Source organism: Oncorhynchus nerka, linkage group LG4 (assembly GCF_034236695.1).
Source record: "Oncorhynchus nerka isolate Pitt River linkage group LG4, Oner_Uvic_2.0, whole genome shotgun sequence".
Taxonomy (NCBI): domain Eukaryota; kingdom Metazoa; phylum Chordata; class Actinopteri; order Salmoniformes; family Salmonidae; genus Oncorhynchus; species Oncorhynchus nerka.
Window position 1 is genome coordinate 88,898,702 of NC_088399.1, and position 18,012 is coordinate 88,916,713.

General features: G+C 44.4%; 1 protein-coding gene across 1 annotated transcript in view; it reads right to left on the reverse strand.

The window, feature by feature from the left end:
* The window catches only part of LOC115128828 (CUB and sushi domain-containing protein 3-like), a 997,580-nt gene that overhangs the window by 388,421 nt on the left and 591,147 nt on the right, over positions 1-18,012 (reverse strand). The window contains exons 13-19 of the mRNA XM_065018010.1: positions 11,929-12,111; positions 8,377-8,703; positions 6,894-7,088; positions 5,603-5,741; positions 5,135-5,322; positions 4,137-4,325; positions 709-825 (exon numbers count right to left, since the gene is read on the reverse strand). Of these exons, the coding sequence (XP_064874082.1) occupies positions 709-825; positions 4,137-4,325; positions 5,135-5,322; positions 5,603-5,741; positions 6,894-7,088; positions 8,377-8,703; positions 11,929-12,111 (1,338 nt within the window). The remainder of the gene's footprint in view (positions 1-708; positions 826-4,136; positions 4,326-5,134; positions 5,323-5,602; positions 5,742-6,893; positions 7,089-8,376; positions 8,704-11,928; positions 12,112-18,012) is intronic.

Sequence of the window (18,012 nt, forward strand, 5' to 3'; positions counted from 1 at the left end):
CCTTGTATTATAATGATATTTCAGAGAGATGGGCTGGGCTGGGAAGAGGACCTATAGTGAATCAGTATTCATGTCCCACAATGCCTTTCACCAAGCCTCTGTTAAAGTGAATAGGAGTCGGTTTTTCAGTTTACTAATTTATATATAATTCTACAGTATCAACATTTGTACATATTGTTTGCCTGTCATTTGTATATGTTATATATCTGCAGACGGAATAGCTGTCTATGTCAACAATACTTCAGGTTTGTAGTACCATAACAACATTGTGTGATTATAGGCAGAATAGAATTTGAGTGTTAGCTACCTAGGAACATTCAATATATATTCTCAAACTTGATTTAGAAGTCATCACCTATGTTGTTGGCTAATTCCAGACATGGATGACTCTGTCTTGACTGGACAGCTTGGGGGCAATTCTCGACCAATAGGGAAGGGAGCTAAGGCTTACCTTTGCCAATCTAGACCAATAGAGAAAGGATCTCAGGGAGGACGCTAAAGCTAACCAAGGCTTACCTTTGCCAATCTAGACCCATAGAGAAAGGATCTCAGGGAGGACGCTAAGCTAACCAAGGCTTACCTTTGCCAATCTAGACCAATAGAGAAAGGATCTCAGGGAGGACGCTAAGCTAACCAAGGCTTACCTTTGCCAATCTAGACCCATAGAGAAAGGATCTCAGGGAGGACACTAAGCTAACCAAGGCTTACCTTTGCCATGGCTGACCTCCACAGTCCAGGTACAGTTGAGTGAGCTGGGATACATCTCAGGATATCCAGGAGACAGGATGGTGCCGCCGGGCCCTCGCACGTCCCCTCCACACAACGCTGGGGAACAAGGAGGGTGAAACACTTTATTGTTCATGTTTTTGTAGAGAACAGATATATGCCAGTGTTTCTATGTCAAACAGTTTTGTTATATTTGAGTCTTCTGTATACGAAAGTGTAATATATTTCAAATCTATTTCTGACATGTTAGAGGTGTCTTCTTTTTTTCAATCCCATAATCGTGTGTGACGTGTATACCTCTGTTTTAAAGTAGATGTGTTTAAGACTACCAAGAAACACTCTGTGTGACCCTGATTTAGCCCACTGCAGTAAAAGGTTAACTCAACCCTCTGAGTCACACAAACAACCCGAGCGGGTGGAAGCACAGCGTCAGCGATGCAGGAACTCTTGGAGCAGATTGAGGGGTTAAGTGCCTTCCTTAAGGGAGCTACGGCAGCCATGTTAAATCATGGACAAACACTAACTCTCAGTGTAAAGCGAAGTCAGTTTGGCACGTTTTATCTGATGTGATGTTGTTCTGTAACTCTGAGGGAGATTGAGGAAGTGAAACCTCTCTTATTCTCTTCCTCCTCTCAACCTCTCCTCTCTTCCTTCTCAGCATGCACTAGTACTTATCTGTCCCAGACAGATGCAGTTCTGTATCAATAATGAATGGAGCAACTTAATAGGCTTTGTATTAAGCACTTAATACAAAGCCTTATCGTACAGGGAAATGTGGACTACATTGATCTTATTCTGTTCCTCTCTGTCTCTCTCTGTCTCTGTCTCTGTCTCTCTCTCTATATATCTATCTCTATCTCTCTCTCTGTCTCTGTCTCTCTCTCTCTGTCTCTCTCTATCTATCTCTATCTCTCTCTCTGTCTCTGTCTCTCTCTCTCTGTCTCTCTCTGTCTCTGTCTCTGTCTCTCTCTCTATATATCTATCTCTATCTCTCTCTCTGTCTCTGTCTCTCTCTCTCTGTCTCTCTCTATCTATCTCTATCTCTCTCTCTGTCTCTGTCTCTCTCTCTCTGTCTCTCTCTATCTATCTGTATCTCTCTGTCTCTGTCTCTCTCTCTCTGTCTCTCTGTCTCTCTCTCTCTCTCTCTCTGTCTCTCTATCTCTGTCTCTGTCTCTGTCTCTCTCTCTCTCTCTGTCTCTCTATCTCTATGTCTCTGTCTCTGTCTCTCTCTGTCTCTATATCTCTATCTCTCTGTCTCTCTATCTCTCTGTCTCTCTGTCTCTCTGTGTCTCTGTCTCTGTCTCTGTCTCTGTCTCTCTCTGTCTCTGTCTCTCTCTCTCTCTCTCTCTCTCTCTCTCTCTCTCTGTCTCTCTCTCTGTCTCTCTCTCTTTCCCCTCCCCTCTCCCTCTCACTCTATATATCTCTCACTCACTCTCTATATCTCTCACTCTCTGAGTAAGAAAAGAACTGAACAAGATGTTTCATGTTGACATGCTGTGCCCTCAATTTCCATATCGAAGAACCCAGAATATCAACATTTGGAGTTCACATTCTCCCCACTATTCCACTTAGGTCAGCTTCCCAACCCTCCACCCCCTCCCGCTTACCCCCAATGCATACATAAAAGCCTTCAGAGTCATAGCAGGAGGCAGGTGAGGTGAGATGACAAGCTATAGCGCAGGTAAAAGGTGCTCCAGGATCCCTAATCTGGTGAGGAGATCAGTTCCTATCAGGCCAAGCAGCCATCACAGCAAATTGCCTCTGTGATTCACCTGCACATACAGCCTAATGGCCTGGCATTGAATTGCATTGTCTCAGTTTAGCTTTCTCCCTGGACAAGAAAATAGATCTCTGAAATCTAAACACGGAGAGACGAACGAGCTAAAATGTTTTGTCAGTCCCAGAGTCGCTGGGCTGATTCTCTTTCACCAGGCAGCCCATTTACATGAACTGTCATTGACTCAAGTATTGAACAACCACTCTTGTAGGCTAAATTTCTCAGCGCAAAAACACAATTCCATCCTTCATTGGTTTTGTCAATAGGCAGTTTGGCGCTATCTTTGGCATCATATCATGAGAGAATATTTAAACTAATCGAGGCCTGTTGAAAGTGATTATTCAAGATTTGATAACTCAAGATTTGATAGCTCAAGATTTGATAAGATTTGAAAGCTCAAGATTTAATAAGATTTGAAAGCTCATGATTTGATAGCTCAAGATTTGATAGGTCAAGATTTGAAAGCTCAAGATGGAGAGAAACCCTCCTGTAAGGTTTAAACCAACCATGTTCCTGGAGAGCCACCCTCCTGTAGGTTTTCACTCCAACCCTGTTCCTGGAGAGCGACCCTCCTGTAGGTTTTAACTCCAACCCTGTTCCTGGAGAGCCACCCTCCTGTAGGTTTTCACACCAACCCTGTTCCTGGAGAGCTACCCTCCTGTATGTTTTCACACCAACCCTGTTCCTGGAGAGCGATCCTCCTGTAGGATTTAACTCCAAGCCTGTTCCTGGAGAGCTACAAACCTGTAGGTTTTAACTTCAACCCCAGCTGTAACTGACCTGATTCAGCGTATTCAGCTTATCAACCAGCTAATTATTAGAATCAGGTGTGCTAGATAACCTACAGGATGGTAGTTCTCCAGGAACATAGCACTAGCCTGGTGGTCAGATATGTACTATGGAAAGCCCAGATCTAGACTAGATCACTAACCTGGTGGTCAGAAATGTACTATGGAGAGCCCAGATCTAGACTAGGTGGGTAGATATGCACTATGGAGAGCAATGATCTAGACTAGATCACTAACCTGGTGGTCAGATATGTACTATGGAAAGCCCAGATCTAGACTAGATCACTAACCTGGTGGTCAGATATGTACTATGGAAAACCCAGATCTAGACTAGATCACTAACCTGGTGGTCAGATATGTACTATGGAAAGCCCAGATCTAGACTAGATCACTAACCTGGTGGTCAGATATGTACTATGGAAAGCCCAGATCTAGACTAGATCACTAACCTGGTGGTCAGATATGTATGATGGAGAGCAATGATCTAGACTAGATCACTAACCTGGTGGTCAGATATGTACTATGGAAAGCCCAGATCTCGACTAGATCACTAACCTGGTGGTCAGATATGTACCAGGGAAAGCCCAGATCTAGACTAGATCCCACTTGTTATGTGTTCAGCACCACAATGACCACGACATGTGAGGAACAAACACATCTGGTAAACAGGCTAATAGGATTCTGCCACAACCTTGGTCACCATGGCTACTGTCCATACCATGCAGACTGTGAATGCTTCCGCAGTTCATGACTTAGCCTAATGTACCCTGCACCTGAAAGTCACTGGATGTGCATACCTAAACTCGGTTTGGAAATGATTTAAACTGGTTTGAACTGGTTCGTACCATCACAGGTGGGCAGAGGGTGGCTCCACCAGTGGTTTTTCTCACAGACCAGAGGTTCCTCGTGGCTTAGCCTGTATCCAGGGTCACAGCCGAACGACACAGTCGAACCGATGGTGAAGTCTTGACCGTAACGCAACCCGTTGACCGGGAAGCCCGGGTCCTGGCAGGAGTAGGTGTCCACGGTCACGCCTGAAGTTTAAAATATTATGGGGTCAACAACATCAAACGTCTCATACAGGGAATAGGAAGCTTTAACAACTAGACTAGTACTATGGTAGATGATCTGACCAGGAACACCTGGGTCATTACACTAGACTAGTACTATGGTAGATGATCTGACCAGGAACACCTGGGTCATTACACTAGACTAGTACTATGGTAGATGATCTGACCAGGAACACCTGGGTCATTACACTAGACTAGTACTATGGTAGATGATCTGACCAGGAACACCTGGGTCATTATACACTAGACTAGTACTATGGTAGATGATCTGACCAGGAACACCTGGGTCATTACACTAGACTAGTACTATGGTAGATGATCTGACCAGGAACACCTGGGTCATTACACTAGACTAGTACTATGGTAGATGATCTGACCAGGAACACCTGGGTCATTACACTAGACTAGTACTATGGTAGATGATCTGACCAGGAACACCTGGGTCATTACACTAGACTAGTACTATGGTAGATGATCTGACCAGGAACACCTGGGTCATTACACTAGACTAGTACTATGGTAGATGATCTGACCAGGAACACCTGGGTCATTACACTAGACTAGTACTATGGTAGATGATCTGACCAGGAACACCTGGGTCATTACACTAGACTAGTACTATGGTAGATGATCTGACCAGGAACACCTGGGTCAATACACTAGACTAGTACTATGGTAGATGATCTGACCAGGAACACCTGGGTCATTACACTAGACTAGTACTATGGTAGATGATCTGACCAGGAACACCTGGGTCACTACACTAGACTTACTCTCATAGATGATCTTAAATCCACTGTTGGAGCGGCTGTTGTCGGTGGTGAAGAGCATGTACAGGTGGTTAGTACTGCTGAACAGGAACTGGGGCACCTGGGTACCGTTGAATGAGCCGACCAGAGGAGAGAGCAGGTTGGGCCCATCGTGGATCTCCAAGAAGTCATAGCCCAGCTCTGTCTGAAACCTGGACCAATGACAGAAGAATTATGAAATATACACATTTTATTTACTTGTGATAATACATAGTCAGTGCTACAGTTGCATAAACTTCGATTAAGTCTACTACTGCACTAAAAAGCACTTTCAAAGCAGACTTTATAAATATACAATAAATAAGCAATAAGATTCCATTATGGGTGTATTCATTGATGCAGAAATCCATTCTCCGTACTCAACAGTTTGGGAATGCTAATAGAATAAAATAGAATACATTGAACAACTTTAATGATATAATGGACAAGTACTTGTCAAAGGTGATCTTGATGGAGCGTCCGGGCTCGGTCTCGATGACCCACTCACAGCTGAGGGAGCCTTTATAGTATCCAGGCCACCCTGGGGACAGGATTACCCCACTGGGAGAGGAGAAGTGGCCTCCACAGGGGGCTACGGAGGGGAGGGGGGAGAGAGAGTTTTAAGAGAGAGAGTTTTAAATAACTCAAAATGCCCTGCTTGATGATCTAATCTGGTAAACAGTGTCATACAGCGTACTGTACATGCTAACATGAGGCTCTTTATTCCTTCTCCATCTGAGTGATGTCACCACAGCATCAGGAACATAAGGTGCAGGGTGAATGACTGACAGGAAGTCAGATTGAAGGTGACTGCTTGGCCTACAGTACCCTTGTTTCCTGTCCCCAATCTCCAGGTGTCCCTAAGCCTTCCCTAGTATCCTCCAACACACAGGTGAGTGTCCTCTAGTATCCTGTAACATACAGGTGAGTGTCCTCTAGTATCCTACAACACACAGGTGAGTGTCCTCTAGTATCCTGTAACATACAGGTGAGTGTCCTCTAGTATCCCCCAACACACAGGTGAGTGTCCTCTAGTATCCCCCAACACACAGGTGAGTGCCCTCTAGTATCCTCCAACACACAGGTGAGTGTCCTCTAGTATCCTACAACACACAGGTGAGTGCCCTCTAGTATCCTCCAACACACAGGTGAGTGTCCTCTAGTATCCTACAACACACAGGTGAGTGCCCTCTAGTATCCTCCAACACACAGGTGAGCGTCCTCTAGTATCCTACAACACACAGGTGAGTGCCCTCTAGTATCCTCCAACACACAGGTGAGTGTCCTCTAGTATCCTACAACACACAGGTGAGTGCCCTCTAGTATCCTCCAACACACATGTGAGTGTCCTCTAGTATCCTACAACACACAGGTGAGTGCCCTCTAGTATCCTCCAACACACAGGTGAGCGTCCTCTGGTATCCTACAACACACAGGTGAGTGCCCTCTAGTATCCTACAACACACAGGTGAGTGTCCTCTAGTATCCTCCAACACACAGGTGAGTGTCCTCTAGTATCCTACAACACACAGGTGATTATCCTCTAGTATCCAATCCGCTTACACTCACTTAGACTTTTGTCTGTGTCAGGAACAGGGTAATTACCCTAAAATACATGCATGTACGGACGTGCACATGTACACACACATACACACAAACATGCACTCACACACGAACACACCTACACACACCCAACACAAACACACCCAGTCTCTCCTCTCCCCAGGAAGAGCAGGATAATTACCTTCACATTTAGGGATGGGTCCGCTCCACATCACCTTGCCGTTGTCCAGCTCACAGGTGATGGTCTGGGACCCCTGGGTCTTGATGAAGCCGTCCTCACAGATCACTGAGATGGAGCTGCCCAGTTGGAAGTTGTCCCCGAAGCGCCTCGCATTTATCGGGATGCCCGGGTCGGGACACTCGTTGTGGCCGAACGCTGAAAACACAAATGTTTTGATTTCGCTTTGCCAGATGTAACTGCTAACTGATTTGCTTCCTTGTCCGTCCCTGTCGCCTTACTGGGCTCCAACCAATGATCTTCTGATCGTACACCCATGTAACTGCTAGCTTGAAAACCTACAAACCAGTTGTGCCACGGAAAATCATCTGATTAAATGGCGGCATTGGTGACATTTCATGCTGTGGGGTGAGTTTATTCGGTACAACCCTAATTTTTACATTTGAGATGCCTGAGCGGTTGGGGCGAGGCTAGTTATGGTCTGAGTTGGTTGCTCAAATCTAGAGTAGGATTGTAAAGACAAACAGAAGCCAACACTTCACTTCTAGTGACACCAGCATAGGTTGAGCATAGACCTCGTAACAAAGGGGAAGTTGAAAGGGCTCTAGTGTTAAGCATTAAGAGACTCAAGACGATAGTCTAGGGCACTTCACGACATGAAAACAACCACTTTCCCCTAAAGGGTGTTTGTTTTTTCCCTTGTAGTGCTAGTGACCTCAAAGCAATTTTTTCAGAACTTTATGAAGCGTAGAGGAGATTTAATCCCTGCAGGAAGATGTCTTCCAAGTAAATTGGCCTTAAACTCTTGTTACCATAGCCTCGCAGGTCAAGTCAGACTGACTGACTGATGGATGTCTTGAGACAGAAAGCCCCCAGTCGAACATAACATCAGTGCAACATTGCTCAATCATGTCACTGACAGTACCTTACTAAAATAACATGGAGTTTGGTTGTCAATCAGAAAGGCCAGCTCCTACAATTGTTCCTAATGACTTGGGCCTTATTTGCACAAAATATTTCATGGCCTCTTTTTTCCCCCACATTCTTTTGACAGAAGTGATGGATTGGTGTGACATGTTGCGTCTCCTTCAGAAAGCAACAGTTATGAGGCCATTTTGAAAAGGATAACCATAACTGTGAGGGCAAAGTCGATTGGGTGGAAATTGATTAAGCCCTTACGTGATAACTAAAAACAATTGAAACAGATATGAGATAGGCCAGGGTAGGACAAATATCATAAGGATTCAATCAGGACAAAATATACAAGGACTATAGTCATTACTGTAAAGTCACCACAAGGTGCCACAAAAAGAAAGAAATGGCCACAGCTAACATTACCAAGGGCCAAACTCAATTGCACTTGGTTTATGGCAGAGTAACCATGGAAATAGCACAACATGGGTTCAACTGAACTGAGCCCTAATCAACTAACATGGTCAAATCAAACGAAGGACAGCACAGAACGCAACATCAAGGTGAAACCTACTGCTGTAGGTGATGTTGAACCCTCGTCCGGCCATGGAGTGGTCGGCCTGGAACTCTAGCCTCAGTATGTTAGTGTTACTGTCGAGGTGGGAGGGGGACTCGGTCCCCGAGAAGCGTCCCAGGACGGTGGCGTCCAGCAGCTCGCCGTCCTTCACGGTGAGGAAGTCGTAAGGCGCCTCCAGGTCAAAGTCGTTGAAGGCCAGGTGGATGCGGCTGCCGGGTTCCGATAGGATCAGCCACACGCAGTTCATGTTGTTGCTGTAGCCTTCTGGGTAGTCGGGTGATAGGACTGTGCCCATTGGCGCTGTGAAGTTGGACAGGCATGGGACTGTAGAGGAGAGGGATGGGGGCAAAGACAAAAGATGGCGTAAACGCACTTCATAATGCCTGGAACTGAATGTAGCAGAAATTGATGAAACATCTGTTAATATGGTATCAACATCATAATCTACAGGGATCTGGTATCACTGGTTTTGATTACAGAAGACACTGACAAGACTGTAGATTGATGTGGGAGACAAGACACTACGCTGTACCAAGACACTACGCTGTACCAAGACACTACAGTCTACCAAGACACTACCCTCTACCAAGACACTACCCTCTACCAAGAAACTAACCTCTACCAAGACACTAACCTCTACCAAGACACTACCCTCTACCAAGACACTACCCTCTACCAAGACACTACCCTCTACCAAGACACTAACCTCTACCAAGACACTACCATCTACCAAGACACTAACCTCTACCAAGACACTACCCTCTACCAAGACACTAACCTCTACCAAGACACTACCCTCTAACAAGACACCACCCTCTACCAAGACACTACCCTCTACCAAGACACTACCATCTACCAAGACACTATCCTCTACCAAGACACTACCATCTACCAAGACACTATCCTCTACCAAGACAATACCCTCTACCAAGACACTACCCTCTACCAAGACACTACCCTCTACCAAGACACTACCCTCTACCAAGACACTACCCTCTACCAAGACACTAACCTCTACCAAGACACTACCCTCTAACAAGACACTACCCTCTACCAAGACACTATCCTCTACCAAGACACTAACCTCTACCAAGACACTAACCTCTACCAAGACACTACCCTCTACCAAGACACTACCCTCTACCAAGACACCAGCCTCTACCAAGACACTACCCTCTACCAAGACACTACCCTCTACCAATACACTAACCTCTACCAAGACACTACCCTCTACCAAGACACTACCCTCTACCAAGAGGGTACCAAGACACTACCCTCTACCAAGACACTACCCTCTACCAAGACACTACCCTCTACCAAGACACTATCCTCTACCAAGACACTACCCTCTACCAAGACACTAACCTCTACCAAGACACTAACCTCTACCAAGACACTATCCTCTACCAAGACACTATCCTCTACCAAGACACTACCCTCTACCAAGACACTACCCTCTACCAAGACACTACCCTCTACCAAGACAATACCCTCTAACAAGACACTACCCTCTACCAATACACTACCCTCTACCAAGACACTATCCTCTACCAAGACACTACCCTCTAACAAGACACTACCCTCTACCAAGACAATACCCTCTAACAAGACACTACCCTCTACCAATACACTACCCTCTACCAATACACTACCCTCTACCAAGACACTAACCTCTACCAAGACACTACCCTCTACCAAGACACTACCCTCTACCAAGACACCAGCCTCTACCAAGACACTACCCTCTACCAAGACACTACCCTCTACCAACACACTACCCTCTACCAAGACACTACCCTCTACCAAGAGGGTACCAAGACACTACCCTCTACCAAGACACTACCCTCTACCAAGACAATACCCTCTAACAAGACACTACCCTCTACCAAGACACTACCCTCTAACAAGACACTACCCTCTACCAATACACTACCCTCTACCAATACACTACCCTCTACCAATACACTACCCTCTACCAAGACACTAACCTCTACCAAGACACTACCCTCTACCAATACACTACCCTCTACCAATACACTACCCTCTACCAATACACTACCCTCTACCAATACACTACCCTCTACCAAGACACTAACCTCTACCAAGACACTATCCTCTACCAATACACTACCCTCTACCAAGACACTATCTACTACTACCAAGACACTAACCTCTCCTATCTCTACCAAGACACTATCCTCTACCAAGACACTATCCTCTACCAAGACACTATCCTCTACCAAGACACTACCCTCTACCAAGACAATACCCTCTACCAAGACACTACCCTCTACCAATACACTACCCTCTACCAATACACTTTATATTTGTAAATACCGTCATATCTGACAGCACATTCATTATCATGCTGTATATTTTGTTGTGTACATACAGTGCCTTCAGAATGTATTCACACCCCTTCACTTTCTTCACATTGTGTTATGTTACAGCCTGAATTCAACATGGATTACATTGATTTGTTGTGTCACTGATCTACACACAATAGCTCATAATGTCAACGTGGAATTATGTTTTTAGAAATGGTTACATTTTCGTGCCATTCATCCACCTGCCATCACCTCATGTTTGAGCATGATAATACATCGCCCTATGTCGCAAGAATCTGTACACAACTCCTGTAAATGTCCCAGCTCTTCCATGGCTTGCGTATTATTTGGGATGCTCTGGATCGACGTGTATGACAGCGTGTTCCAACTCCCGCCAATATACAGCAACATCGCACAGCCATTGAAGAGGAGTGGGACAACATTCCACAGGGCACAATCAACAGCCCTATTCAACTCTATGCAAAGGAGATGTGTTGCACTGCATGAGTCAAATGGTGGTCACACCAGATACAGACTAGTTTTCTGATCCACGCCCCTACCTTTTTATTTAAGGTATCTGTGAACAACAGATGCATATCTGCATTCCCATGTGAAATCCATAGATTAGGGCCCCTTGAAATAATTTCAATTGAATGATTTCCTTATATACATTTTTATTTAAATCTTTATTTAAATCAGCAAGTCAGTTAAGAACGAATTCTTATTTACAATGAGGGCCTACACCAGCCAAACCCGGACGCCGCTGGGCCAATTGTGCGACCGCCCTATGGGATTCCCAATCACGGCCGGTTGTGATACAGCCTTGATTCGAACCAGGGTGTCTGTAGTGACGCCTCTAGCACTGAGATGCAGTGCCTTAGACCGCTGCACCACTCGATTAGATTAGATGCACTATTGTAAAGTGGCTGCTCCACTGGATGTCATAAGGTGAATGCACCAATTTGTAAGTCGCTCTGGATAAGAGCGTCTGCTAAATGACTTAAATGTAAATGTAATGTAAATGGGAGCCCAATTATATGAACGGCAACTCAGTAAAATCTTTGTTTTTGTTGCATGTTGCGTTTGTATTTTTGTTCAGTTTAGTATAGTGCCCATAGGGCTCTGGTAAAAAGTAGTGCCACTTGGGATTCAGACACATTTTGATGAAAAAATAAGACGAACAATCCCAGACAACAGATGTGATGTAGATGTTCATACTCACAGATGCACATGGGGATGTTGGCCGACCACTGGTTGTTGTTCTGGCATGCTATGGTCCTCTCCCCGATGAGTTCAAACCCAAACTGACACTCAAAGCGCAGGATGCCCCCATTCAGGAAGCTGTCCCCTTCCCTTATTCCATAGAGGGGCGTACCAGGGTCCCCACAACTCTCCTTGTCGATCTCTGTGGAAAACAGAGACAAAAACATAGCCCTCGTAAGCATACGACAGTTGACAGTATAGTTTGTTTTATTGAATGGGTAAATGTGTCTTGTGTCCGTCTGCCATCAAACAACCATAACATCATGCTTTCCAGTTCAAGTAATGGATCCACTTCACACCATGAGGTATTTACTGTACAGTAGTAACAAAGGGGTTGGAACAATAATCAGGCCATATTCAGAACAAACACGGATTAGTTCAGGCAACAATCACAAGGAGTTAGTGATCATCCTCTTACCCATTCAGATGGAAAATACTTTGTTGTCCTCGGAGTAGAATAGTACAGTTATACGGCCTTATTTGATATTTTCTATTTCCATGTTTGAGAAGGCGAACAAGAGAGATAATAGGAGAATCTTTGTAATCCCTACCACACTAAGGAAACAGGTGAATCCTCCCTAACACTGGACCTGAGTCTTTTCAGACAAGCATGACAAAGCCTGCAGAGCCTCTCTCTCCCTGAATGCACCAGCACAGCAGACGGGAAGCCACAAATACACGTAACCACCCCACACACACACACCTCACCCATCCTGGGTCACCACAGCCAGATAACACCCCAGATTGGCATGGTTGGTTCCCTCGGAGCATGTGGGTGTAGGGAGGAGCTGTAATGCATCTTCTCAGACGTCCTCAGAGTTGAACCCTGAACCCTGGCGCTGTCTCCGAGAGCATTCTCAAACGGTAAGGGAACGAAAAACTCCTCTAAATTATATTCAAGGCAGGATTAATGTTGGGTTGGATCACGTTAGCGGCTCGTGGGAGTGAGGGGAGGCTTATTTCAGCCATGGTGTAATGGAAGTCTTCGCAATGCTTGATATATTGTATTAATTTCAATCATGACACCCTCTTTATGGGAATCACAATACCTACTGCCCTGACTGCCTGGGCTGTTCAATCTGTAGGATTGAGGAAGGGAGGGAAAGTGGGAGGGAGGGCTGGGGAAGGTTAGAGCATATTAACTGCTCTGTGTTTTACAACATCAGAAAAGACAGAGAACAAATTGCTTTGGAGCAGCGCACATCGCATCTGAATAATGCCCGGCGACAGAATGTTGAAAACTAAGGTTAGCGTTGTCCGTGGGGAGATGGTCAATTGTTATATCCTACAGTACCTGGAGTGGGTATATGTGTTCATGATGCATACCTTTGACCCCTCGCCTAGGTCTTTTGTCCGGGGTTTCTTTTACTGTATGTTTCCAGAAATTTCCAGGTAAATTGAAAAAACACCAAACAGCAATCACTGCCAGTCAACAATACTGGCTATCACAGAATCCCAACTCATACGAAGTAGGAACCACATTGTAGATGCAAATGAGGGAAAAATATGACATTGTAATCCTACTCCTCATGTATGCTAATTTCAATACTACTTGTGAGATTTACTTTACATAAATCTTGGCTAAGAATGTCTCATTAAGCTAGATTTAGCCGTCTCTGAGAATTACAGTCCAATCAGAATGACACGTATGAAGTTTATTAAAAACTAGAGAAAATGCAATCTCAAAGATGAGTCACTAACATAGATTCAAACGTCAGCAAGGAGCCAGAGTAGTATAAGCCCACATCTTAGTAAACTATTCTAATTATCTGAATTTTTCAAATTCTTAGTAATATGCTACAATGAGTCCTGTTGAGTAAAACTGATCTGGTACTGGTTCTTCCTGTATAGAGCTCCACATTGATCTGGTACTGGTTCTTCCTGTATATAGCTCCACATTGATCTGGTACTGGTACGTCCTGTATATTGCTCCACATTGATCTGGTACTGGTACTTCCTGTATATAGTAGCACATTGATCTGGTACTGGTTCTTCCTGTATATAGCTCCACATTGATCTGGTGCTGGTACTTCCTGTATATAGCTCCACATTGATCTGGTACTGGTACGTCCTGTATATAGCTCCACATTGATCTGGTACTGGTTCTTCCTGTATATAGTTCCACATTGATCTGGTACTGGTTCTTCCCTGTATATAGTTTCACATTGATCTGGTACTGGTTCTCCCTGTATATAGTTCCACATTGATCTGGTACTGGTACTCCCTGTATATAGCTCCACATTGATCTGGTACTGGTTCTCCCTGTATTAAGTTCCACATTGATCTGGTACTGGTTCTTCCTGTATATAGCTCTACATTGATCTGGTACTGGTACGTCCTGTATATAGCTCCACATTGATCTGGTACTTCCTGTATATAGCTCCACATTGATCTGGTACTGGTACTCCCTGTAAAGAGCTCCACATTGATCTGGTACTGGTACGACCTGTATACAGCTCCACATTGATTTGGTACTGGTACTTCCTGTATATAGCTCCACATTGATCTGGTACTGGTACGTCATGTATATAGCTCCACATTGATCTGGTACTGGTACTTCCTGTATATAGCTCCACGTTGATTTGGTACTGGTACTTCCTGTATATTGCTCCACATTGATCTGGTACTGGTACGTCCTGTATATAGCTCCACATTGATCTGGTACTGGTACTTCCTGTATATTGCTCCACATTGATCTGGTACTGGTACGTCCTGTATATAGCTCCACATTGATCTGGTACTGGTACGTCCTGTATATAGCTCCACATTGATCTGGTACTGGTAGGTCCTGTATATAGCTCCACATTGATCTGGTACTAGTACTCCCTGTATATAGCTCCACATTGATTTGGTACTGGTAATTCCTGTATATTGCTCCACATTGATCTGGTACTGGTACTTCCTGTATATAGCTCCACGTTGATCTGGTACTGGTTCTTCCTGTATATAGCTCTACATTGATCTGGTACTGGTTATCCCTGTATATAGCTCCGCATTGATCTGGTACTGGTACGTCCTGTATATAGCTCCACATTGATTTGGTACTGGTACTTCCTGTATATTGCTCCACATTGATCTGGTACTGGTACTTCCTGTATATAGCTCCACATTGATCTGGTACTCCCTGTATATACCTCCACATTGATCTGGTACTGGTAATTCCTGTATATTGCTCCACATTGATCTGGTACTGGTACGTCCTGTATATAGCTCCACATTGATCTGGTACTGGTACTACCTGTATATAGCTCCACATTGATCTGGTACTGGTACTTCCTGTATATAGCTCCACATTGATCTGGTACTGGTACTACCTGTATATAGCTCCACATTGATCTGGTACTGGTACTACCTGTATATAGCTCCACATTGATCTGGTACTGGTTCTTCCTGTATATAGCTCTACATTGATCTGGTACTGGTTCTTCCTGTATATAGCTCCACATTGATATGGTACTGGTACTCCCTGTATACAGCTCCACATTGATCTGGTACTGGTACTCCCTGTATATAGCTCCACATTGATCTGGTACTGGTACTCCCTGTATATAACTCCACATTGATCTGGTGCTGGTTCTTCCTGTATATTGCTCCACATTGATCTGGTACTGGTACTCCCTGTATATAGCTCCACATTGATCTGGTATTGGTTCTCCCTGTATATAGTTCCACATTGATCTGGTACTGGTATTTCCTGTATATAGCTCCACATTGATCTGGTACTCCCTGTATATACCTCCACATTGATCTGGTACTGGTACTTCCTGTATATAGCTCCACATTGATCTGGTACTGGTACTCCCTGTATATAGCTCCACATTGATCTGGTACTGGTACTTCCTGTATATAGCTCCACATTGATCTGGTACTGGTACTCCCTGTATATAGCTCCACATTGATCTGGTACGGGTTCTCCCTGTATATAGTTCCACATTGATCTGGTACTGGTTCTTCCTGTATATAGCTCCACATTGATCTGGTACTGGTACTTCCTGTATATAGCTCCACATTGATCTGGTACTCCCTGTATATAGCTCCACATTGATCTGGTACTGGTACTTCCTGTATATAGCTCCACATTGATCTGGTACTGGTACTCCCTGTATATAGCTCCACATTGATCTGGTACTGGTACTTCCTGTATATAGCTCCACATTGATCTGGTACTGGTACTCCCTGTATATAGCTCCACATTGATTTGGTACTGGTACCCCCTGTATATAGCTCCACATTGATCTGGTACTGGTACTTCCTGTATATTGCTCCACATTGATCTGGTACTGGTACTCCCTGTATATAGCTCCACATTGATCTGGTACTGGTACTTCCTGTATATAGTTCCACATTGATCTGGTACTGGTACTCCCTGTATATAGCTCCACATTGATTTGGTACTGGTACCCCCTGTATATAGCTCCACATTGATCTGGTACTGGTACTTCCTGTATATTGTTCCACATTGATCTGGTACTGGTACTCCCTGTATATAGCTCCACATTGATCTGGTACTGGTATTTCCTGTATATAGCTCCACATTGATTTGGTACTGGTACTTCCTGTATATTGCTCCACATTGATCTGGTACTGGTACGTCCTGTATATAGCTCCACATTGATCTGGTACTGGTACTTCCTGTATATTGCTCCACATTGATCTGGTACTGGTACGTCCTGTATATAGCTCCACATTGATCTGGTATTGGTTCTCCCTGTATATAGTTCCACATTGATCTGGTACTGGTACTTCCTGTATATAGCTCCACATTGATCTGGTACTCCCTGTATATACCTCCACATTGATCTGGTACTGGTACTTCCTGTATATAGCTCCACATTGATCTGGTACTGGTACTCCCTGTATATAGCTCCACATTGATCTGGTACTGGTACTTCCTGTATATAGCTCCACATTGATCTGGTACTGGTACTCCCTGTATATAACTCCACATTGATCTGGTACTGGTTCTTCCTGTATATAGCTCCACATTGATCTGGTACTGGTACTTCCTGTATATAGCTCCACATTGATCTGGTACTGGTACTCCCTGTATATAACTCCACATTGATCTGGTACTGGTTCTTCCTGTATATAGCTCCACATTGATCTGGTACTGGTACTCCCTGTATATAGCTCCACATTGATCTGGTACTGGTTCTCCCTGTATATAGTTCCACATTGATCTGGTACTGGTTCTTCCTGTATATAGCTCCACATTGATCTGGTACTGGTACTTCCTGTATATAGCTCCACATTGATCTGGTACTGGTACTTCCTGTATATAGCTCCACATTGATCTGGTACTCCCTGTATATACCTCCACATTGATCTGGTACTGGTACGTCCTGTAAATAGCTCCACATTGATTTGGTACTAGTACTTCCTGTATATTGCTCCACATTGATCTGGTACTGGTACTTCCTGTATATAGCTCCACGTTGATCTGGTACTGGTTCTTCCTGTATATAGCTCTACATTGATCTGGTACTGGTTCTCCCTGTATATAGCTCCACATTGATCTGGTACTGGTTCTTCCTGTATATAGCTCCACATTGATTTGGTACTGGTACTCCCTGTATACAGCTCCACATTGATCTGGTACTGGTATTCCCTGTATATAGCTCCACATTGATCTGGTACTGGTACTCCCTGTATATAACTCCACATTGATCTGGTACTGGTTCTTCCTGTATATAGCTCCACATTGATCTGGTACTGGTACTCCCTGTATATAGCTCCACATTGATCTGGTACTGGTTCTCCCTGTATATAGTTCCACATTGATCTGGTACTGGTTCTTCCTGTATATAGCTCCACATTGATCTGGTACTGGTACTTCCTGTATATAGCTCCACATTGATCTGGTACTCCCTGTATATACCTCCACATTGATCTGGTACTGGTACTTCCTGTATATAGCTCCACATTGATCTGGTACTGGTACTCCCTGTATATAGCTCCACATTGATCTGGTACTGGTACTTCCTGTATATAGCTCCACATTGATCTGGTACTGGTACTTCCTGTATATAGCTCCACTTTGATC